Source organism: Myotis yumanensis, unplaced genomic scaffold, assembly GCF_028538775.1.
Source record: "Myotis yumanensis isolate MYYU_CA2020_CCGP unplaced genomic scaffold, mMyoYum1.0.hap1 SCAF_8, whole genome shotgun sequence".
Taxonomy (NCBI): Eukaryota; Metazoa; Chordata; class Mammalia; order Chiroptera; family Vespertilionidae; genus Myotis; species Myotis yumanensis.
In genome coordinates this window covers 24753372-24778733 of record NW_027223759.1, presented here as the reverse complement: position 1 = coordinate 24778733, position 25362 = coordinate 24753372, and the positions used below count along the sequence as shown (strand labels likewise).

At 43.6% G+C, this 25362-nt stretch overlaps 1 protein-coding gene across 1 annotated transcript in view; it reads right to left on the bottom strand.

Moving 5' to 3' along the window:
* Positions 1-2116: 2116 nt before the first annotated feature.
* Positions 2117-25362, bottom strand: part of SGPP2 (sphingosine-1-phosphate phosphatase 2) — an 82716-nt gene continuing 59470 nt past the window's right edge. The window contains exons 3-5 of the mRNA XM_070422234.1: positions 19457-19636; positions 16807-16896; positions 2117-6208 (exon numbers count right to left, since the gene is read on the bottom strand). Of these exons, the coding sequence (XP_070278335.1) occupies positions 5657-6208; positions 16807-16896; positions 19457-19636 (822 nt within the window). The 3' untranslated portion in view covers positions 2117-5656. The remainder of the gene's footprint in view (positions 6209-16806; positions 16897-19456; positions 19637-25362) is intronic.

Sequence of the window (25362 nt, the reverse complement as noted above, 5' to 3'; positions counted from 1 at the left end):
TTAATGAAAAAGTTGCATTAAACTGTTTTCCCCCCACAACAAAGATAGCTTTCTAGCCAAATATTTATCAGCACCTAATTAAGACAGCTAGGCTGATCTGTGTTTAGTGTGTCCTGTGCCCAATTGGCTCCTCTCACAGCACCACCCACCTGGTTCCCATGTGACCAAGGGACCCTGCAGACTCGTTAAGACTCACAGATACAGGTAGGTGGCATGTCACCCTGCCCCGCCCACAACAATTCGAGGCTCACTTTGTCAAGAGGCGCTGACATTCTTTGAACACCTCCATTGGGGAAGAATCTGGCTTGTGCTTCAGCCAAGGGGACCCCGAAATCACAGCAACAGAGAGCAAGGCCAACAGATGTTCCAAGTATGCATGAAGAAGCCTTCCGGCCGGGGCTCCCAGCTTCTCCTTGCTCCCCTGTTTATTTTTGCATGCCATCTAGACAGGCGTGGAAAAGGAAAATGTATTTTGGGCTTCATAGAGCTCTCTTGTCTCATGTGGCTACAGTTTTTAGAATGTAGCATTCTAAAAACTATCCAGTACATAGAGTCTGCACTACAGGTGCACCCCACTTTGAGAAAATAATGGGCGCAAGACGCAGCCACAGTCATTCATTAAAGAGCCTTATGTTTTCAGAAATGATGAATTGCATATGATTTTTAAACAGCAAATCCCTCGGGATACTTAAGATTCAAGTTAAAAAAAATCTGAACACAGGCAGCTTTTAGGAAAACATCTCTTCTCTAAAATGAGATAGACATCTACATCCCTATTCAGCTTGGTCCTGGCCAGCCTCTTACTTGAGAGCCAGGGCTTCAGTCACTATCATTAAAGGGACATGAAGCATTAACGGGTCCCTCAAAGAGCCTGGCTCATGGAAAAATATTTTTAAATGAAATTCCACAGGACTAGTGCAGGGAACTGAGCAAAGAGGAGGGAGGGAAGGCACCAGGCACATGGACTGAGTCCCTGGCTGCCGTCACCTCTGCTCAGAGCCAAGAGGACACGGGAATGAGGCTGTGTCTGAGGTTCAGAGCCAGCGGGAGGGAAGGTGCGCACTGCTCTGCACACTCCAGTGTGGAAAATGAAGGGAGCCTGAAATCACCGCCAGAGGTCACCTCTGGAATGGCCCCACGTGGACGCAGGAAATGCACTGAAGGCCTTCTCAGGCTTCCTCCCTGTTTTTGTGACTTGGTTCTTGCTGACCCTGACACCACCGTTACTGCTACACAATCGCCAGCCCGGACTTGGTGGGATTCTCTGTGTGAGAGCTGGGTGGAAGGGTCTGAGGAAGGGTCTCTGACATGCTGAGCCTCCATGGGTGTCATCTTGTGCCTACTTCCCATCACATCTCTGTGCAAACCTCCCAGCTCAGGCACTTCTCCTGCAAGCCTCTCTTGAGTTGCTGCAGCCCTCAAACTGGAATTAACCCATGCTGTGCGGATTGAGAGGAGGGACGGTTAATTCCAGTTTGGGGGCTGCAGTCTTAACACTTTGGATCTTGAATCATGAGTCTGAGCCCATGCCTCTGCTCTCCTGGGCATACTCCACAGGGCAGTTGGGGTCTCATCCTGCCGCCTATGCCCAACGCACCCAGCCTATTCAGTATTAAATACTGTTCAAAGTACAAATAGGATTCTAGCCTTAGCCTTGCAAATAAGGGTGTCAGCTTTCTGTACCATTTCAAATAGCAAATGTGTGATGTTTGAAGTCAGAGCACATCATTGTAAAAATGTGAAATAGGATCATGTCCATTTGGTTCAGCAAATAGTGTACTCTGTGAAAACCCTTTAGTTAACTAGCAACACCTATAACATTTACCTTTCAACACAGTGACATTTATGTGCAAATACGGCATAAGGGTGCTCTTTTGTATCAAGGAGTTTAGAGGGTATGTCAGCACGCAAACACACCACTTCCTGCCGATCACATCTGTGACCTCTGAGGCACGCCACCAACACTTGCTTGTGATTGAATTATGATAATTATCTAGCCTGCTGTATATCTTTGTCCCCTCTAACTTAGGTCCAATGAACCCTGAGAAAAAAAGTTTAGGGGGGGAAAAATCTAAGGAAGCAGAAACTGTTTTTTAAAGCACTTACTAAGTCATGATCAAATAAAAGATGATTTTATTTTTTTAAAGGATACATTTACATATCGATACATAAGCAAGACATCAGAAACTTCCAAAATAGAAAGCAGAGCCTGAACCACCACAGGCTTCGGTGACACTTGGGAGTCATCGGTCACCCATTTGGGAGAGAAAATCCCACATTTCAATGAGACCACCTGGCATGCTGTAGAGTGAGTTCAGCCTCTCTCATTAGGGGTTTCAGTTCAGGAGTCTCTTCTATGCCTCCCTCTTCCGTGTATTCTGTTATGGTATAGGTTTGAGCGAAACTGGCATGAAAGGACCACTATTTAGAGTGATGGTTACAGAATGGATGGTTACAGAGTGGTGGTGGGTGGGGAGCAGGTAGGTAAGGGGGATATTTTCCCACCTGGCTCCTGAGGCCAACAATCCTGAGGGCTTTGGGGTCACAGGTTCCAAATGCAGGGTTGGCCACACCCCAGATCTTCAGCTTCTATTGGATACATCACTGTGAGCTAGATTTTAAAGTTCCTTTTTATTTTGATGGTAGTTGTATTTTTCAAATTTCTACATCCTATTGAATTTTCTGAATTGCTTTCTTTTTAAAAAATATCATTTTTAAAGTTCTCAATCTTCAAGATTCCAGATCAAGAGGGACTTTGGACCAAGACTGAGGGCAAACCAGCAGGGGGCAGTCTTTCCCCAGAGAGAAAATCTCAATGCCTTAACATAGATCAAGGCAAACTCTGATGGGCATGTGTGGGTGTGAGACTTTAGCGGTGTGAGCAATGGATGGAGAGGGCTAGCAAAGCAGGAGCTCAAAAACTCAGCGTGGCCTCATCCATACATACTCTTGACTCTCCAGGAGCTGTGATAAGACACTTGAAAAAGTGACTAACTATGCCCAACTCCTGGGCCATTCTTTAATGTGCTGTGGCTCAATCCAAACTGTGCACACACAGCCTTAAATACATCAGTATAGCTCATGGGCCTTCGTACTGTTGGCACTTAACACAGAAGAGACAGGCAGTAAAAATTTTACACGCACACGAATGAATTGCCAACGCCACTGCTGTGACAACAAATGATACAAGGGGCAAAGGCTGATCCTTTTGTCAGATGGCTTCAGAAAGATCAACTGAAATCAGTTTGCATAATTATCCAGTTGGGTTTTTTGAGGGCAGAGGGTGGTGGAGTTACAGGAAAGTGCCTCATCCATTGCACTGGGAGTGCCTGTCAGCGGGACTCTCCCCAGTACTGTCCCCCCAATCATGGTGTAGCTCTAATCAATTTGATGTAAAAATAGTCAGAATAGTCAAATGGCAGCCATTTTCATTCTGCCTTCTAACTATGAAAAATATAAGAATTAGAGGCCCAGTGCACAAAAATTCATGCACTGGCGGGGGGTGGGGGGAGTGAGGGCGTGGGGAGGTGTCCCTCAGCCGGACCTATGCCCTCTCACAGTCTGGGACCCCTCAGGAGATAACCACCTGCTGGCTTAGGCTAGCTCCCTGGGTGGCAGATGGCAGGCCCAGATCCCGTGCTGGGTCACAGATGGCAGGCCCTCTGCCATGCCACCCCGCCGCACACGGCAGGCCCGGCGGGCGGCGGGGCATGGGTGGGTGGATCAAGATCCACCGCGCCCTGCCCCACTGGCCGCCGGGCCGCACACACAGACGGCAGCCAGGCGGCTTCTGGGGTCGCACATGGGCGCCTGGATGGCGGCTGGTGCTGGCGGCTCATACTGTCCCACCCTGCCTGCAGTATGCAAATTAGCTGCCATCTTTGTTGGTGGTTTATTTGCATATCACGCTGATTAGCCAATGGGAGGCGTAGCGAAAGTGCGGTCAATTACCATGTTTGTCTATTATTAGATAGGATTTGAAGGAATAGTCAGAGTAGTCAAACGGCAGCCATTCTCATTCTGACTTCTAACTATGAAAAATGTGAGAATTTGAATAGTCAGAATAGTCAAATGGCAGCCATTTTTATTCTACTTTCTAACTATGAAAAATGTGAGAAGAATCTGAAGGAGAAACAGGATGTTTTACTAAAAATTATTCTCAGGACACTGGAGCAGCAAGTCAAATACAGAAGGCCATTCTAGCAACGAGGCCAGGGGACCTATTGGAGAGAGGGATGAAGGAGGTTTCTGTTTTCATGCTGGATTCGGAGGTGAGGAGCCTAACTTTCCACAGGCTCATTGTCCCCACAGAGTGAGCACAGCGAAGCTTGTTGGGATCCTAAGTCACTGCTTCCATGGCCCAGGCACTGGAGCGCAAAACAAACTTTGTTAACTACAGGTATACTCATTTCTGAGAAAATTGTGGCTACTTGTTCCTTACTCCTAACAAATGGAGAGGAGCCCTGTGAGAGAGCCTGTGGTGCTTGCGTAATGGTCACCTTCCTGGTCTCCTGAGGACACACCCTCGGTGTGAAGGCGGTTGTGTTTGGTTGGCTTGTTTTCCCAAAAGAGGCTGATGTTATTCTTGCATTAATTACCCTTAAAATTGCCAAGAGATAAGAGGCAGGAAGATGGAAAGGGGGGCCCTGATTCTATTTAGTAGATGAGAAATACAGACTCTCAGAAAGTAACAGAAATGGAGGAGTCATGTCAGGATGAGGCAATGTCCTGAGGGTGAGTCCCTCGTGTCAGGCTCCTGGGAGGAGTATGTTCTCTGTCCCTCCACTGGTCCACCTTTACATGTTGATGAAAGTTTGTAAGAAGCAAAAAAATCTGCAGATGGCCAGAGTGCACATCCCAAGTCACTCTGAAGCAGGAGAGAGCAGGATACTTGGAGAAGCCCAGCTGTGCCTGCTTTAATGAAGGTTAAGCCCTCCTGCCTGGAGCGGTGGGAGCAGCCAGCTGCTTCCTTGGGTCAGGAGTGCAATGATGGCACCTGGAATCCCGAAAAATGTACAAACGAGGAGCAGATCCCTGTCTCAATATTCACGCCTACAAAGATGGGGACGCGTGAGGGGAGCAGGCCCTTGCCTAGGACCTCACAGCTCTGTGCCTGCCCTTCAGGGCATCACAGTGAGGTCTGCAGCGCTCTTACCACCCAAGCGGGCAGCCCGATTTGATCATACTGACAAGAAAGTCACCCTAAGGAATGCCCTTCCACAGGGTGCCTCCCGGACCAAAGATCCCAGTTGGGAAGTGAGACTTGCTGCTGGGCCGGGTCATAACTGGGAAGAACGCTCCACCTCCAGTTGCCAGACCTACCATCTCTCCAGAGCCCAGTGGGGCCTGTGGTTGTTCCTAAATCACCCACTATTCCTGCCAGCCCCTGACTTGGTCTAGAGTCCCAGCTAGCAGACAGGGTGGGGACCTTCAAAGAACCCGACAGTGGGTTTAGCCTGGTGTGACCCTTCCAGAGGGTCCTACGAGACAACTTCCCTTTCACACAGCACCGGCATTTATCATGGGTATCAGCAAAACAGACATATGACTTAAAGGGTTTTTTTCAAAATAAAATGTGTTGTCAAGACTTGTTCACCCAACAGCTTTCCTACGTCTTGGCTCTTGTCCAAAGGGCTAATCTCCAAGTGCCCGAGGCTCAGAGCAATCCCAGAAACCTGTGCAGCATGGGCACAACGGTGGTGGCACAGATGCCAACCGACGTATAGGTGACAAACTTGTAAGGCACTTCGATCTCCAGCCTCCGCCGGGCCTCCTTGTTCCTGGTGACCACCTTGAAACAGGAGTATAAGACTTGCAGCGAGAGATTCTGTACAACTTGACGAACCAGGAGGATCAACACAATCCCCACCATAAATTTGGTCAGACCCAGAACCAACATGCCAGCGGTGAGCGGGGGGATGTGCTGGATGACAGGCAGAGCCTCCGTGGGCTCGGCCATGAGCTGGAAAAAATGGTTGATCCAGAACCCGATGGTCACCCCAGCCCCGGCGGCCATGATGGTGGTGGTGTCCGCCCTGGTGGGGCTGTAGTACTCAGACACGGGGTAATTGTAACACAAGAAGAACGGCACCACGATGGCACACACGGGGAAGAGGGGGCTGGCTGAGTCCAGGTGGTCGATGAGGGTCCAGGCGGGGTAGGTGAGGACGATGAGGACCGCGGTGATCAGGATGCCGCCCAGCACATCCTGCGGGGAGAGAAAAGCCAGTGAGTGCTTCCCTGTGTGCGGGCAAACTTTTGAGTCAAATATGGTTGACACGATACTTAAAATGCACAATTTTTACATAGCTTTATTTTTTAATACATGTTTGAAAAGTGGAAAGTGGTAAAGATCGTAGGAAACACACAATAATCATGCTATTCACATTATGCATTTTCTTCCAGTGTTTCTGTCTTTTGGAAGAAATTCTGTGTTTGTTTTCTTAATGCATAGCTTTGATCACATTGTTCCTTCAATCTGCTATTATTTTTTATTTAAATTTATGACAAGCACTGCCATGGTCTTCACAGAGGTGGCGCCATCCTCCCCTGGTGGCCGGGCTGCAGCTGCAGCTGGAGGGGGAGGGAGCCACAGTCACACAGCGGCAGCCACTCCTTGTTACCTACAGGGCTGTTTACCTGGGGTGGTTTGAGGAGTCGTTTTGGCTGTGGTGGTACCAAAGCTCCACCAGGACACAAACTCACTGAGTGGCTGTGAGTTTTTCTTTTTCCTTTAGCGTTCACATTGCAAACTTCATTAGAAGATGAAGTCAATGTAATTAATGGACGAATACGTCTAAGCCAGAATAAGGAGCTTGCTATGGTTTTGTTATAGTTTCATGTGGATTATTCTGAGAGTTTATGGTTGAAAAATGTAAAACGTTTTCCCTAGTGCATTGGAAAATCTGGAAGACACCAGAAAGTAATACATATGCATTGTAGATAATCTGGGAAACACCGAAAAGTGTAAGAAAAAAGTAGATCCTTCATCATTTCTCTTGGAATTCTTGGAAGGAGATGTTCTTTCTTCTTTTGAACACTGTTCCCTGTGGATTTGCACCCTTTTATTTAGCAGACCTTTAATATTTCCACTACCTAGAGCCAACTTTGTCTATATTCTGGCATCTTGCTTTCCACTCGTTTTTCATATATATATATATATAATAGAGTTCTAAAGAATTGGTCTTTCATTTTATAATAACTTCATTATTTCTCTTGCTTAGTTCCTAATGACATCTCGAACAAGGGGTGAGAATTAAACCATAGGAAAAATCACCGAGGCTACAGTAAATTTCAGGATGAGTGGGCCTGAAATTCTATAATTCAAGAGGGAATGAGGCTAGTGTGTGTGCATCTCGGTGATCCTTTGGGGCTGGAGAATAGAGAGCAAACACAGGTCGGAGACACTTCGGACAAGATCCTGAAGTCCGATCCACTCCATGAGGATTGCATGTGGGAGCAAAGGGGAGCCACTGAAGTAGCTCTCACTGGGTACCAGCTTAAGGAGACTTTCACCTTTAAAGGATCATTCTGACTTCAGTGAGGAGAACAGATGGAGGAGCAAGAGTGGATGGGGGAGACCGCCTGCCTCCTCAGAGGAAGCCTCGTGGCCCCACTGTCTCCACATGGCACCTGGGCTTCACCTGCTCTTTCTTCCGCCACCATCTTTCTCCCCAATGATCCCCATGGTCTCCTTTCCCATGATTCCTTTCCCCATGCCTATTCATATGCACTGATGTTGACTGATTTTTGAAAAAAGGAAAAATCCTTCATTTAAGCATCCTGGTTACCAAAATTAAGTCACACTTTCAGATTAGATGTTCTGTACCAGTTGCCTCCACTTCCTCAATGTGAAACACAAGTGCTGTTTAAATTCCTAGACTTAGAATATACCATTTTCAAAGGCCACTCAGACACTTGGCGGTTGTTTCTTTCAGCATCTATGTCTTTGACCAAAGAGCCTCATATTTTCCCTTGGGAATCCATGAGGTTCTGGGAAATTATGGAATTGGAGCACATGACCTAGGTAAGCCAATCAGTGCACTGTATCTCCTAGTGGCAGTGATCAGTATAAGAGTGGTTACGTGACCTAGGCTAGCCCAATTGAAATGAGCTGTAGGGCTTTGACTTGGAATTCTTGGAAGGAGACAGTCTTTCTTCTTCTGAACACTGTGACCTGTGGATTTACACCCTTTTATTTAGCAGACCTTTAATATTCAGTTTTTATTAATGTTACCCTGCACCAGCCTAGCTCTTCTCTAACCCTTAAGAAGTCTCTCCTTTAGATCTTTCTCCTGTTTCCACATCCTAAACATGGGCATTTCCATAGATTCTGTCTTTAAGCCTTGCGTGTTTTCTCCCCTGAAGAGTTAGTATGGGCCTACCTTCCATTATCTGTCAGTGTGACTCTCACATCCATGTCTTCAGGTGTCTCTCGCAAACTTTAGTCCTGAACTTGTTAACAGAATGCTAGACATTTTTAAAAATATGTTTTTATTGATTTTATAGAGAGGAAGGGAGAGGCATAGAGAGATAGAAATATCAATGGGAGAGAAATCTCATTGATCAGCTGCCTCCTGCAGAATCCCTCACAGGGGATTGAGCCTGCAACCAGGGCACGTGTCCTGACCAGGAATCAAACTGATGATCTCTTGGTTGCTGGGTTGATGCTCAACAGCTGAGCTACATTGGCTGGGCCAGAATGCTAGACATTTCCACCCAGAGGCACCATGAGCCCCACAAACCAACTTGTCTAAAATAAAAATCACCCACAATCAAACAGAAAAATGAGTAAAGGAAGTGAGCAGTCTATAGAAAAGGACTATGGACACCCCTTAAACAGATGGAAATGTACCTAAACTTACCCATAAAGAGATTTATGGTGAGGATAAATTAACACTTATATTCACCCAAAAATTGGACATGAATATTTAAGCAGTTCTATTAATAATCACCAAAACCTGGAAACAACCACAATGTCATTCAGGGGTGAATAGGAACCATATTTACTATGGTTGCAAACCAGTGTATGATGTGCTACAATCATACAACAGAATATTTCTCAGCAATAAAAAGCAACCAACTACAGATGCAGCAACAGCTTGAAATCTCCAGGAAATTATGCAGAGAGGAAAAAAACATCCTCTCAGGGCTACATACTGTATGGTTCTATTTGTATGAAATTCTCTAAAAGATGTACCTATAGTGATGGAGATGGGATCAGTAGTTGCCAGCACCCAAAAGTGGGGGGAGTGTGTGACTACAAAGGGATAGTATGAGGGAGTTTTTTTGGGGTGATGGAACTATTTTGTATTGTGGGTGTGTCTACCCAAATCTATGTGTATTAGAATCCACAGAACTATACACCCAAAACAGTCAATTCCACTGTTAATTTTTTATAAAAATTACATTTCAATCAAAAATTAAAAAGCTAGTGATCTCTTTCGTTGGCACCGAGTAACACTTCTGAGTGAACTGCTGCTGAGTGTAAAGTAGTGTGCTAGACTCTGAAGTTCCCAACATGTTCCCTCCTCACCTCCACCCCATGCTGAGAATGTGCCCCTCGCCTACCATCGTTAACAATAATCTGCAAGTGTGACATCCTGTTGATGAAACAGGAGAGGGGAAAAGGGACTGTCTATTAATCATATGAATGCAAAATGGCACAAGCCTTATAGGGAGGAACTTGGAGATATTTTTTAAAATTACAAGTTCATTTAACCTCTGACCCAGAATCTCACTCTGGGACTGGACCACACGGATACACCTGCCCACATCTGAAATGAGGCATTTACAAGCTGTCAGCTGTAGTTTGCTTATAACGGCAAGAGACTGGAAACACCCAGTTCCACTTGTAGGAACCAGTTCAATCTACCCATGGCACGCTCACAGGTGGGAGCTCTGTGGCTGGAAAGGAGGAGGAGGCTCGGATGTGAAATTTTAAAAAGCATGATGTAGCCCAGTGATGGCGAACCTATGACACACGTGTCAGAGGTGACACGCGAACTCATTTTTTTGGTTGATTTTTCTTTGTTAAATGGCATTTAAATATATAAAATAAATATCAAAAATATAAGTCTTTGTTTTACTATGGTTGCAAATCTCAAAAAATTTCTATATGTGACACGGCACCAGAGTTAAGTTAGGGTTTTTCAAAATTCTGACACGCCGAGCTCAAAAGGTTCGCCATCACTGATGTAGCTCATCTGGTGTGGCTCAGTGGTTGAGCATTGCTCTATGCACCAAGAGGTCACGGGTTCAATTCCCAATCAGGGCACATACCTGGTTTCGGGCTCTATCCCCAGTAGGGCATGCGGGAGGCATGTTTCTGTCTCCCTCTCTCTTCCTCTCTTTCTCTCAAAATCAATAATAAAACACCCTAAGGCAATGCTGATGTTAGTGAGTCCCAATAGGAAACACTGAGAAATAGTAGCCTATCAATCAAAGGTCAGAGTTGTGCGTGCTATGGGTTGACTTAAGCTATCATTCCAGGGTTTCTCTCACTACTTTCCAATCTGAACTTTCCACTGCAGCCACACAGGTCTACTTGCTTTGCCTAAACGTGCCTCGTGCAGTTTTATCATGAGAGCTTTGCATTCCTTTTATGTGTAGCGCACTTGAACCCTATCAAAACCTTATCAATTCACGTAAGGCTTCAGGTATCACCACAGTTGCAAATAACCTCTCCCTGAACTGCACGTGAAGGCACTTGCTCAATATTACTCAAAAGGCCCTTCCCTTATATTGCCTTTGCTGCAGGTCCTAAGTTCACAGGCTTTGCCCGAGTGGGTTATAACCCGGTCAGTAAAGACGATCTCTCCTGCACGTATGCAGGATTCCTCATTCCCAGCACAGTGCCTAATATGCAGCAGACATTCCGTCGTCGTGACTGGAGAATTTAGTGCCCTTCTCTTATCCTGCACATCTAGAGTATTTAATATGCACTGTTCCAATACATAAAAGAAAAATTGCCTTCCCTCTCTGTCTTCCTCTGTAATTGCAGTTATCAAATTCCCAGGCATCTGGTTGGGATATTCATTCTACAATGAATTCTGTTCATCTTCAATACACCAGGAGACCAGACTATTTTGGCCCACAGATTCAGCACTTAAGCAAAAGTACTTTTAGTCAGTGTGGCTGCTGGTGTAGTTTTTTTCTTCTAGCCACACAGTTGGATTTTTAGCCATAAAAGGCGGTAAAAAGACATTTAGGTATTTCTGTAAGGAAAATACTTGAACCATCGCTCATGAGATTTCTAATTTGGGGCTCTAAGTTTTTAATAACAAACTATGCTAAACAGCTTCTAAAAATAGGAACTGTAGTGCTTGAAACTTCTTGAACAACTTTTACATGAATTTTTTTCAAGCTACTAAATTCACAGAAACCATAAAAGCTCACAAATCTCCAACCTGGAATTGCATCTGCTGTTTGGTTTCTGGCAGATTTGAAGTCAGGGGGTGATTTCTTTGGAACTGCACGCCCGGTCATGTGTTTGGCACAGTACACCAAAAATGAGATTAAAATGCGTACTGCTTTCTTATCTAATGACAGCAGGAACATTTTCCATTTGAAAAGATACTTTTCTGCAATTTGGGTGTGTGTGTGTGTGTGTGTGTGTGTGTGTGTGTTTGTTTCGAAGTAACCAACCATAAATGAGATATATTGAGCATAATTCAAACTTTACACAAAGGATGACCCTAACTTTATATGGTATATAGCTGCATGCATGGGTAAGACATCAAAAAGAAATAAACTAAAATGTTGAGTACTTTTTTATGTGTGCATATTACAGGTGATGATTATCTTCTCCATGCTTTGCAGTATTCTCTAAATTTTCTAGTTAACGCCTATTGGTTTTATTATAATAAAACGTAATCAAAGAGAAGAAATCAGGATGTTAAAATCAGAATGTTTCAAAATGGACAAAAATAGGAATAACAAATACTTATGTTTTCATATCATGCCCAAAATTGAAATGCCCCCAAGAATCTATGTGATAATCAACACATCATTGCCCCATGATGTAAGTAACCTTTAAGACAAAAGCACACAAAAGACGTTGCCAGTGCTATCCTACAGATCACATTGTTTGAAATATAATCAATCTTTAATTCAACTTACCATTCAAGGTTCAAAGTCTTTCAAATTATTTAAAAAGAAATCAAATTATTTAAAAAAGAAACTAACATTTTCTAAAGATAAGATGCAGAAAGATCTACATCCCTTTGATTATTGTACCTACTGTCATTTCGTTATAAAACTTAGTATTCAGATAAAAGCTTGAGCTTTATTATATCTCATTTCAGAGAACAACAATATAGACAAAAGTGTCAGGAAAGAATGCTAATAGAGCCATCCCAAGCATCAGGACAAATGTTAGCAAACGCTTATATCAACACATAAAATAGTGATCTTAATTCTTGGCGAAAAGAACACTCCTTCTGGTAAACACCTCTAGATATTTCAACAGCAGGCCCTCACCCGGAGAACTCCCAGAATTTGTGAATTCTGACTCTACATCACAGTCCCATACGCAGTTTACAGCGACAAATTTACATTCTATCTCCAAACATCTTCTCTGAAGAATGCTTTTGAGCGACCAACACAACGCAGGATTAACTAAGGAGAAAGAAGGGGCCCGAACAAACCCATTCATTCAATTGTTAGGAAAGAATGCATTCAGATCTTGGAACTATTTATGCTGAAAACTCTATGATTCGAGCATCTTCCCCTCTGCTCGGTCCCCTGCTGAGAACGTGAAGGGCCCTCTCTGCCCTTGGCTGCCTTTACGGAGCAGCTAAAGCCAGGAGGGAAGTAAAAGCCAGGACCCGCTTCTTTGTAGATGCAGTGAGAGCTCTGAATTCGAGCAGACCCTGACATTAAAACAACAACAACCCCCCCCCAAAAAAATACCAAAAAACCTCTACCCCCAAACACTGTAATTATTCTAGAAAATAATTTGAAGTTATAGACCAATGTTTCCTAGTTGACACACTCCAATACTCTTTTCCATTCCAGCTCACCATTAATTGAATTTCTGAGAATAATGCAGATGAGATTCAATAGAAGCCAAATGGCAAGATGGGTGCATTGTTCATGAATATGAATATAAATGATTGCAGAGAGAAACATACAGGTCACATAATTAGCATATGTATAGGAGAGAAAGAGTGAATGCCTATGTTCAAAAATATTAATTTCCTATTGAAACACACTGATGTCCACAGGGTCAGTCAGGAGCAGGAAGCACGTGGTGTGACCGTGAGCAGCAGAATTGCCTGATACTCATGGCTATAGATGGACGCTGTCCCTGTGCCCCTCCCTCTGTGTCACGACTTCTCTGAACCACCTCAGATATCTGAGCACAAATCTAGGGCTCGGGATCACTAAGCATGGCCATCTATAGTGATAAGAAAGCTTTGAAAAAGACTCTTTGAAAACTCACTGAAGCTCTGGAGTAACTATAAGAGTTAGAAAAAGCATGCCAGCGTTCACCTTCTGCGATTTGAGAATGAATGCCTGCTTGGAGACCGAGCATATTTAAACCTTCATTAAAAATCATGGTGACATGCTCTGGCCGGGCAGCTCAGTTGGTTGGAGCTGCACCAAAAGATTGCGGGTTTGATCCCTGGTCAGGGCACATGCCTAGGTTGTGGGTTTGATCCCTGGTCGGGGGGTGTACGGGAGGCAACCAATTGATGTTTCTCCCTCTTTCCCTTCCTCTCTCTCTAAAAATCAATTCAAAAAATATATCCTCGGTGAGGATTAAAAAAATTATGGTGACATATTAACAAAAATAGATTTCTACAAGTGTGTTATGAAGAATTATATAAAACTTGGATATATGACAAAAATATTTCAAGGTATATGGGGGCAAAGGATTATAGAAGGGAAAGTACTTTGTTCAACTCACTGTTTACTATGGATTAAAGGTCTCAGATTTAGTGAAGTGACAGCTGATAGATCTTTGTTTGGTAGAGATGCAAACAATTTCTGTTCAGTGGAAATTATAACGCCAAAGGTTACAGTCTGTAGGACAGTAATTAGTTTTGTATACAGCCCAGCAATCTTAATATAATATTTCTTTATTAAATGATATGTAAATATTTAGTTCATCTTTACTCTTATTGGCTCCTTCACTAATTAATGAGTTGAAGTCTCTGACACCGACTCGTTTTATATTTGGGCAAGAGTATGATTTTACCATTTCAAGATTATACTCTAGCAAGTAGAGATTTCAATGTTTATTCATATGACTAATTATCTTGAATGATTGAATATGCATATTCCATATGACAACAATTACCAGTTTTATCTTGTTTTCTTTTTTGTTTTATTTAATGGCACTGGTGTGCTAAAAGAGTAAATAAAGCAGGTATTATGTTTCTTAATATGATGATATAAATAAATATTATCCCATGTTTTTATAATATTAACTAGAAAGATATTTAGCTATACTACATATTTCTAAATTCTGTTCCATTTACAACATGATTTAGGACATAATCACTTTCTTGTCTTGGCTTCACAGAAATCTAAGTTCAAACAGTAGAGCTTCATGAAACACACAAAATTTACCCCTCCCCCCCCGCCCCCCCGTATAATTCACATGAATATGAACAGCTCTAGCTATGATGAATCACAGGGTGTGGGAGGCCCAAGGGATTGGGACATCAGCTCCAACAAGCTGCCAGGCAGGTTATAACATCCTCATCGACACCTGCTCAGCACCCTGCAGGAATGACAAGTGCGGGGAAGGGCAATCTGCTAGAAGACACAGCCAAACATCTCAGCGATGCTTCTCAACTCTGGTGGGCAGAGGGCCTCTGAGCAACCAGAGGCCAGAGGAAAGTCATGTTCGAGGGGATGTAATTGTTGAACAGGCCCGTGCAGGTTGAAATTTAATTGGCCTTGTCCCTATATTTGCTGGGATGTGAGCATAGACGGTTTCCATGCTTTTCAAACTGTATCTCACATTAGAATCTGTGGGAAGTTTGTTAAAATGCAGGTTTTGGTTTAGCAGGTCCAGGTGGGGCCTGAGAGCCTGCATTTCTAACCAGCTCCCAGGTGAGGCTGAGGCTGTGGTCCTGGGACCCCATTATGAATGGCAAAGACTATCTCACCTCGCTGAATCGCAGAGGTCAATGCGGACTCCTCATTGAACGTGGTGGTCTGAGCTTCCAGAGTGATTTTTTTTTTTGCAACGCTTAAAATAACAAACACCTCTGAATGACAGGAATTCCGTACTTAAAAGTGATAGAACCACCTTTGAAAATCCTAAAGTGATATTCTGATGTAGAAACACTGATGCGTAAAGCAGTATAAGAGAAAGACCTGAAAATCTGGCAGATCCGGTGACGTGGGTCTTACACTTCAAGCAAAAGTAAATCCTCCCAGTCCTTTATCCCTGACCCGGGGCATGTGGGCCTGAACCCTTGAGGCCTGGCTCTCTGTGCAAAAGCAGAACTCCCTGAGCGAATGCTTTGCAGCCTGGATCACACTAGGACACTTAAAAATATCAGTGCTGCTCTGCAGACCATCCTAGCAATGTCAAAGATGGCTGTGCAATGTCTTTGATGAGGCTGGACGACCTCAGTGACAGAGAATATTACTTCCCTGTCATTTGTGTCAGGATGGATATTAATTCTGGTGATAAATTGGTTCCCTTTTCAATCAGACTTGGGAGGCAGGGTTATAAGCAACTAAGAAGAATTTTACAAATCAGTGAATGGTGAATTTTTAAGTTGATTCCCCAAACAATAAAAGGACAAAAACCATAAGCTCTTTGAAATCCATGCAACTGGCTGGTACTCTAGGGAATAGAATTCTATGCCATTTTAACTGTGCCAAGTGTGGCAGCCTGGGAAAAAAATCCCTAATAACATAAAAGGGTGGACAGATCTTTAAATGCAGGTGATCCTATTTGAGCAATAACCCAAATAGCTAAATATACTTACCATTAAGGATTAAACAGGAAAGAAGACCATAACCACTAAGGCCTTATGAAAACTGTTGCACCATGTGGGCTACAAAGACTCTTTTAAGGAGGCCCAGGGGCCTGACAATGAGTATATAAATGAATGTGTATCTCTGTACTCCCACCACTTCCAGCTGAGGACAGCACAAAAGGATTCTGGGCTCTTCCCATCTGCAGGACCCTCATCCTACAAGGGCAGCTGAGACCTCTGAAATTCAGGCCCATCTCTGCAAGGACCTAAGTGGGGAACTGCATCCACTCATCCCATCCTTGGCCCTGGGTGTTTTCCCTGCATTGCTTGCTTCATCAGCAGTAAACCAACATGAAAATAAATGATGCAAGTCTCTGTCACTGTTCCAGCCCATCTTCAAAGTCACGAGAATCTAGCCCAGCTCAGCCTCCTTGATATTATCTTAATAATTCATTACCATTATTATGGATGTGCCATAAAATAATAATTACTTAACTCACTGGCCTGATGAAAAATGTAATTACATATGCAAACAGCTTTATAAAAAATACCGTGTGAAGAACACACTGACACACCAGCCACAATATTACGTAGACCAGTGGTTCTCAACCTTCCTAATGCCGCAACCCTTTAATACAGTTCCTCATGTTGTGGTGACCCCCAATTTCATTGTTACAAATTGAACATATTTAAAGCATAGAGATTAATCACAAAAACAATATGTAATTATATATGTGTTTTTCGATGGTCTTAGGCGACCCCTGTGAAAGGGTCGTTCAACCCCCAAAGGGGTCGAGACCCACAGGTTGAGAACCGCTGACGTAGACGATCACCCCAAGACCCAACCAAAATGTCTTACCAGGACCGTGTGCATCCCCGTGTAGAGCCTGCTGAGAGATACCAACGTGGAGAACGTCACAGCCATCACCAGCCCCAGAGCGAAGGGATACTGTAGGGAAGAAAGGCAACAAGGGCTTGATCTCACGTTCTCTCACACACACACAGTCAATTCGATAGAAGGGAACAGGACTCCTGATCCAGTGACTGCTGTCTTGACCTCGCATGCCCTAGGCCAGCGGCCTGATGACCTGAAACACGTGGAAAAGGGAAAACAGAGGGAAGAAAGGGCAAGATGCCTGGGGATCTAGTTCTAGGAGGAAGTTTCACAACATGAGACCTAGCAGAACGGGGCTTGAAGACTCATGTCCACAGCTATTGTGCTGGCTGCATCAGTGGAGTAGATAATTATTTATTTCCACCTATGCTTAGAGTAAAAAGTATGAAGTATACAGTGCTGATTAAGGGGCCAGATAGACAGCGCTAGGATCAGGAAGTCCAGTCACCTACTTCACATGTGCTGCCGTGATGAAGCTTGGCAGCAATGGGCCCAGGCTAAGAATGGACATATCTATGCCCAGATGTCAAGGCAGAATCAACTTTACTAAATCTCAACATTTGCTGGTGGGATAGCTGACCAAGGAATGTGGCTGGTGCCGAATCATATAAGAACATACGAATATTCTGCTTATGAACTATACATGGAGATATAACCCATGTGCTTCCAGGTCTAATGTCTGTGGTCTTCCATGGAGAAGAATAAAGACACTGGAGAACTGCCTATATTATGCAAAGCACTTTATAATCACAATCTCATTTCATCTTCACCCAACTCTATGAGGTAGGTTCTATCATTAGCCACATTCTACAAATGAGGAAACCCTTGATCACAACAAGTTATATTAGTATTAAACTTGAGCACAAAGATGCTTCCCCATCAATCATCATAGTTGATCTTCCGAACAGGAGCTGGGGCTCAGAGAGGCAAAGTGACTTTCCCAAGGTCACACAGCCAGAAGTGACAGAGTCAGAACCAGAAGCCACACCTTCTGAGGCCAAGTCCAGCACAGCCTTTCCAACATAACATGTGGGTACAGAGATACTTGGCTATATCTCATTTCTTACAGTTTATCATTAACTGGGTGTCAGTTTTTCATCAAAAATGTGCTAAAATTGAGTCAATGCATTCTGAAATTAGAGTCTGGTATCAAGCTCACTACATATTTGTACAAATGAATCCCATATTTAGTGTTAGTTAGGAGCAATAACTCAAGTAGCTAAATATATTTACCTCTAAAGTTAAACAGGAAAGAAGACCATAACAACCCAGGCCTTATGAAAACTGTTGCATCATGTGAACTAAAAGAATTTGTTTAAAAGGCCCAGGTGGCCTCAAAATGAGCGTATAAATGGTGGTGGCATTGGTATCCCTGCGGTGAGCCTCTACTTGCTGTGTTTGGGTTTTTTTTCCCCCCAAAGTCACATCAGCATGTTCATAGGCCTCTCTGGAGATGAGAGCAGCCCAGTGGGGGCTGATGCTGGGCCCACAGGCACCCGCTGGGTGTGGCCTAGCTCAGAAACCTACATTAAATTAATTCAGATGGTACTGGGGCACTCAGACATTTCTGATCCTGACATGACACTGAAGAAAGTTACAAGTTTACTGTAACTGCTCGGAGATATTCCTTACACCTGTCCCTTTCCCATTTAGGAAACTGAGGTCTGACCCCACGTGACCAGGTAGATGACCGCAAAGGTGGAGCCCGGACCCAATACTAATCTTATCTTCTTCCAACCCCACCAGGCTGACCCCCCATCCTGTACACCCTGGCATATAGAATGGGTTTCTTGGGTGTGTGGGAACAGGGCAAAACATTGCTGTCATTTATGAATAGGACTGCTAGACTTCATGAAATCTACCTTTTCCAATGGATCAAAGGGAGAATTATGAAATTAAACAAAACTAGGGCAAGAGTTCTCAGACAGGCAAAACAGAACTTCATTGCAGGAATAATGTAACTTTTGAAAGGCCTGACACTAATTGGCATGTAAGCAGATATTAAGTGAAATTCTTCTGTTTTCAGCATTTATTGAAATCTCCTATAATTTAGACCATTTTCTAGAAAACATGGAGCCATTACTTCTAATGGTTGAGCCCCAATCAGGGGCAGAGGCCTCCTTGGGAGTGGAGTCATTTGGGGCACAGACTCTTTGCCCCTGGCCCTGGGAAGTCTAGCAGGAGGATTTGGTGAACTCATCTCAGCCCTGGGGGATCATTTACTAGGATCATAAATGCCTCGTGTCTGTTGCAAACAGGATGTGAGCACCCATTCAAGTGCTGTCTCGTCAGGCAGTTCAGGGGGAAAATGCTTTCTGAAGGGGGAGTCCACACACCCTGGTTCCCAGACAGTCCCTGTTATGCTGGTGTCATTATTAATGGTGTCCACTTTCGTTCTTAGGCACAACCTGATTTGGATGCTAAATCGTAGGTCACTTTACCTAGGAAGACATTGCCATCAACAGCTCACTAGGTTTCAGTTCCTAGGCTTCATTTCATGAACCTCAAAGTCCCTCAAAGCAGCTTTGGAAGAAAACTCTGAAGTGGAACCTCTCTCTGTTCCCTCATTGTGTGGAGAGCCTCCCACGGGAGGGGGAGGAGTCAGGTGCCTTACCTGGTATCTGTCCATCGTGGAGATGAGGAGGGTGAAGGAAATGGCGGTGGCCGCCATGGCATGGGTAGATGGCATTCCATACTCAGCAATCACTCTCTTCTCCAGTTTCACCACCGGAGGGGAAAAGGGGCGGGGCCACTTCAGGATATCCTTGGCCACCTGGCCAATGTACATCACCAGCTGCAAAACCAAAGGACCGAGGTGAGTCTAACTAGACAAGTAAAATCAATGAACTCCTACGCTCCACGAATTTGTTTCGGGTTTCCCTGTGTGGTGGCTGAAAAGCTCTTTCTTTCGGACCCAGCTATCAGCTGGGAAAGGCTTTCAGAGTGATATTTAATTGGCAAAAAGAGAAATAGGCCTTCTGGATTCCACAGAGCAACTAAGACGTGGCATGGACTCACTTTATTTTAGTCATATATTTAACAAGCATTTATACAGCTCGGAGGTGTGCCGACCACTGTTCTAAGAGCTTTACAGATGTTACTTACTTAATCCAGTAATATCTGTAGAGCACAGACCCATTTTACAGGTGAGTAAACCACTATATTCCGTCAGTAAATAGTGGGACTCATTGGATTAGAATCTAGAGAGTTTGCCTTCAAACTCTGTGCCATGACCATGTGATATACTTGTCCAAGCACAAGATGGTCCTGGACTAAAGACCATCTGATGCTCAAATCAGCCAGCCATTGTTTTCAAGTTTTAACCAGAACAGTGATTATTCTATGGATCTCCTAGCTAAACATTTTTTTTGCTACTGTTACTCCTATTATAGGTAGGCAACATACTGGATTTAATTTAATTTCATTCAATAATCAGAAGCATTGCCCTCGCCTGTGTGGTTCAGTTGTATGAGTGTTGTCCCACGCACCAAAAGGTTGCTAGTTTGAAGGGCACATGATCCGGTTGCAGCTTGATCCCCAGTAGGGACATGCAGGAGGCAGCTGATCAATGTTTCTCTCTCACATTGATGTATCTCTCTCTCTCTCTCTTTAATCAATAAAAACACATTTAAAAAATGAAAAAAGAAATCAGAAGCAACAGTAAAATAAATGTTGTCATATTTTCAGCCCCAAATAAGACAACTGAATCTGGAGTTTCTTCAAATGACTGTTTCATGACGCCATGGATGAAGAAAGTTCCACCCCCTTCCTTTTTTTCTTAAAGCAGAAGACAGAAATAAGAATTTTACTTCTAAGCCCTCCAGAAATGAACAGGACTGTTAACAACAGACTTGTTTTGTCAGAGAGCTTTACAAGAAGACAATTTCATGATCTGTTATAAAAGAGGAAAAAGCAAACCGTTTGCTTAAGTGACTGCATTGGCGGCCTCTGCACCACACAGGTGCTGTTTTAAAATGCAGATCCCAGGCCCCAGCCCCACCTACTGAACCGGAGCGCCCATTTCCACACGACTCCTGGGTGGGTTGTGCGCACAGGAGAACCTGAGAAGCCCTGCTTTCCACGGTATGCTTGCACAGGTCACTGTGGCAAGGGCTTTAATCCTAAACTTTCTCGTCTTACCGTGACTGTATTGATCTTACTAGGGCTTTATTTAGCTGGTGATGGATGGGTTACCTTGCTTTGAAACAAAACCCACTATGGGAGGACTAGTTCAAAATAACCTTGATTAGTCAGCCAGCTTGCCTTAGGGTTTCCCACATTCTGATGCTTTCTTTAGCTCTTTTAGTTGCCGGTTAATTCCTGAGCATTAGCCCAGCAGAGTCAGTAGCCCCAGAAGGCACTGCATGTGTTTTGTGCTCCACTGCCACTTTGCTCCGGGTTAAAAACCAAGAGCCACTGTCTGTGCACAGCAGGCCGCATCCACAGGTTTTAAAGCCTCAGCGACAATCACTCCGGATCCCATGGCTGCGGCTTCTATGCGGACTTTGAAACTTAACCTCTTTACCATCCCCTTATTACCAGGAGCCACTGTCCTGGAAACCAGCTCGCTCTTTTATGTTTCCGCCTCTCTCCTGCGAACCTGTAAAAACCACATCGGACTGACTTGTCTGGGAAGTTGAAAAACTTGTAGATATTGACTCCCAAGGATTGCTCAGAGGCGGCTTGAGATATATTCCTAACCCTTCCCCTTCCCCACTCACCAACATAAACAAAATATTACTGGCATCATGACTATCTCTAGTTTGCTCAAAAATACTTTAAAATCCCTGGAGACAGGAGACCTTCAGATCATAAAGTAAAGACAGACTGGGTGACCCTCCTTCAACAAACTTATTTAATTTTCTTGACGTTCATGAGTCCCTTGACTTATTTATATTTTGCCTTCTATGTTTGAAGGAGGTTTTTAAGAATTAGAGCAGTTGGCTATTTCACTCAAAAATATTACCATGGACTACACCTTGCTTCTGATCAATAAATTTCAAATAACCATTACTATAATGGCAGCTCTCTTTAAACAAGAACAACAACAGAGCTGTATTTTTCAAGTCTTGTGGAAAGAGTACCACGTACAGGGGGTCAGCCCTGTCTCTGCCGTCACATTTATTACAACAAGCCTGTGATGGGCCACGCTCTCCATAGGCCCCCATCCTTGAGTGGGGAAAACAGTCACACAAACAGAGGATCTCATCATACTGCAGCGATGCTTTGAGGAAAATTATCCACAGAATTCTATGGGTAGGCATACTTGTAGAGACAGACGTGGGTTCAACCTGGAGGACCAGGAGTGCTTGGGCTGAATGTTAAAGAAGACTTTTTAACTAAGATCAGTGATCGCCAGGCGTTAGGGGAAGAGAGGGATGAAGTGGCGGAGCACAGCAGATTTTTAGGGTAATGAAACTATTCTGGGTGACACTGTAATTAGGGGAATACATGTCATTGCACAGTTGTCCACACCCAGAGGATGCACAACCGTGAACCCTAATGTAAACTATCGACTTTGAGTGATTATAACGTGTCAGTGTAGGATCATCAGTTGTAACAAACATCCCACTCTGGTGGGAGTTGATAATGCAGGATACTGTTGGGTGGTGGTGGTGGGGGTGGTTGTGAGGGAGCTCTCTGTACTTTTCACTTAATTTTGCTGTGAACCTAGACTGCTCTAAAAAATAAAGTATTAGAAAGAGTTCCATGGCAAAAGAGAACCATTTCATCATTCAGTTTGCAAATTATAATGCTTAACTTGATAGGGCTTGCCCTAAATGGAGGGCTTGGCTTTGTACACAAAGAGACCAAATTACATTCCAACATCTATCACATTCTTTTGGGCTCAGGCCCCAAAGGCCTATATGGAAAGGAAAAATCCCAGAGGAGAAAAGGCAATTATACAGCATTAACACCTTAGCAGACTATCTGGGTCCCCTGTGTGGTGCTGGTGGTGATGATGATGATGATGTGGTGTGTGATGGGGGGGGAGGGGACAGGAGTGGCATTTCCCAATGAGGAATTAGCTGATTTTCTTACTTCTACCCTGATTACAGGATAAAGGAAACATAGTTGGGAAGAAAATCCATTTCTCTGGATAGTCCACTGCTGATCCCAAACAGATAAAAAGCTTCTCTAGTGAGCCCATTCTCTTAACCGGAAGCAGGTCCTCTCACAGTCCGGATGGACTTCCAACTGGGATCTGTTCTTGGCTGGGCTCCTCCAGGCCGGCAGAGGCACCTTTCCTCTTAGTGTGATGGCCCTTCCTAGTATTACAATCCAAAATGACAAGTTTACTGTGTCAAACACATCTCTGATTTTTTTTGCTCTTCACACTAGCATAAATAAAACCCAAATAGGTCCGAAAACAGGAGGTCATCAAAATAACATCATTGCTAGTAAAGCAGCTTCAGGATTTCACAAACAAAGCCACATGTTCATTTTTTATACACAGATTGCTTCCTGCCCCCAACTGTCTTCCTCCCCACAATGCATCCCCATCCCACAGTGTGAAGGCTCCAGTCTTATTATACTAAAAGCTAAGTCCACTGCAGGATGGAGGAAACATCAATAGGTTCTTTTCAAATTATACTCACCCACGCCCTTCATCCACACACAAATTTTGATAAACTCTGACATCTTTCTTCCTTTTGGCTACACCCATAGCTCCCTTCACCATGGGGAAATCATGGGGAAATCATGGCGCAGGAGATGAAGTGGCAGGAGGGTATGACAGCCCTCAGGGCTCATGGGAAGAAAACACTGGGAATTATAGTCTACGTATGGATTTATTTTCAATAAGTCAGGAATTAGTTATATCGTTCTTTAGCAGTTGGAGAGTAGAGAACAATGAGATGTTACCCCAAAACCGTAGGTTCTCTACCAATATGTACCCTTCTGTTTCTTAATGGGTCCAGAGTAGACTCATTCCCCTTTTCCTCAAGTTACTAATATAATTATTTGAAGAAAGGTAGACTAGACACCCAAACATTCCACTCTTAGGTATATACCCAAGAGAACTGCAAACATATGTCCTCACAGAAACTTATACACGAAAGTTCTCAGCATCATTCTTCACAACAGCCAAAAAGTTTAGGCAACCTAAACATCCATTGGTGGATGAATGGATAAACAAAATGTGATCCATCCTTATAATGGAATATTTTTTGCCCATAAAAAGCAATGAGGTACTGATAGATGCTACAGCACGGATGAACCTTGAAAACAGTATGCTAAGTGAAAGAAGCCAGGCATGAAAAGGACAAATATTGCATGAGTCTATTTATATGAAATGGTCAGAACAAGCAAATCCATAGAGAGAGAAAGTAGGTTAGTGGTTGTCTGGGGCTGGGAGAGAGGGGTGTAGGGGTGCCAATGGGTATGAGGTTTCTTTTTGGGAAGACTAAAATATTCCGGAGATAGTGGTGATGGTTGCACAACTTTGTGAAGATACTAAAAACCATTGAATTATACTCTTTAAAAATGTAAACATTATGATAAGGGAATTATATCACAATTAATAAAAGAGAAAGAAGGCATTAAGATGGGTCCTAAAATACCTCTTCTATGTGTCCTGTGTTCCAAATGCTAATGACATTGTCTTCAAATATTGGCTCAATAGAAGTAGATATGGGGAGTGTTAACATTCTTGTCTTCAAATGTCCTGCCCAGCTCTAGCCCTGAAAGCCAGTTCCACGGGGCACTGAGGAGGTGACCACAAATATCAGAGAAAGCTGGTGAAAACCTACCTACTCAAAACCATGAGCACAGAATTCATTTTAAGAGCAACTTTCATCTGTGGAGGCTTTTAGGATCAATAATTTTTACCAAAGAAAGGAAACTGACTACACTAGTCCTGTTGTGTTTAGCAGTGTTCAGTCTTCCTTTTCTCTCTGGAATGAATGCTCACAGCTTTGTAGGCCCCTATGTGCCTTCAGGGAGTGGATTAAAAGCATTTCTTTGTTATGGTTATTTGGGAATATTCTAGAGACCACTGCTTACCATCCAGTGTGAAAAGTTGTTTTCAATGGATGAATATCCTCTCCTGCTTGAGGCATTATTTTTATTTACTTTTAAAGTCAAGGCTCTTTTATAGTGTGTATCATGTGGGTTTGCACATGTTTATGGGGACAGGATGGGAGTGGGGGTGAATCACTGGGAGAAGCAATTGTGATTTCAAACTTAAAATTTCATTCCATGCCTGAAGCACCAAAACAAGAAACTACAGAGCAAATGCTCTAAATCACAGAAGACTATCAGAAAACTGGTCTCACAAATGCCAGGTTCTGTAAAAACGAGATATATTACCTAAAGCAACAAATGGCAGGTGAGAAAAATAAAAAATTAAGTTACAACGTTTTCTAGCTCTTTCTAATTCTCCATTTTTCCAAGCTCATATTTGTTTCTGAAATTTTTGAAGACAAACACTAAAAGTACAAAGATTAGTAATTAAGTCATAGATGTAGCATATTTTTAGGAAAGTTATTTCAAAACAGTTAAGCCTCCTTTTCATTATTA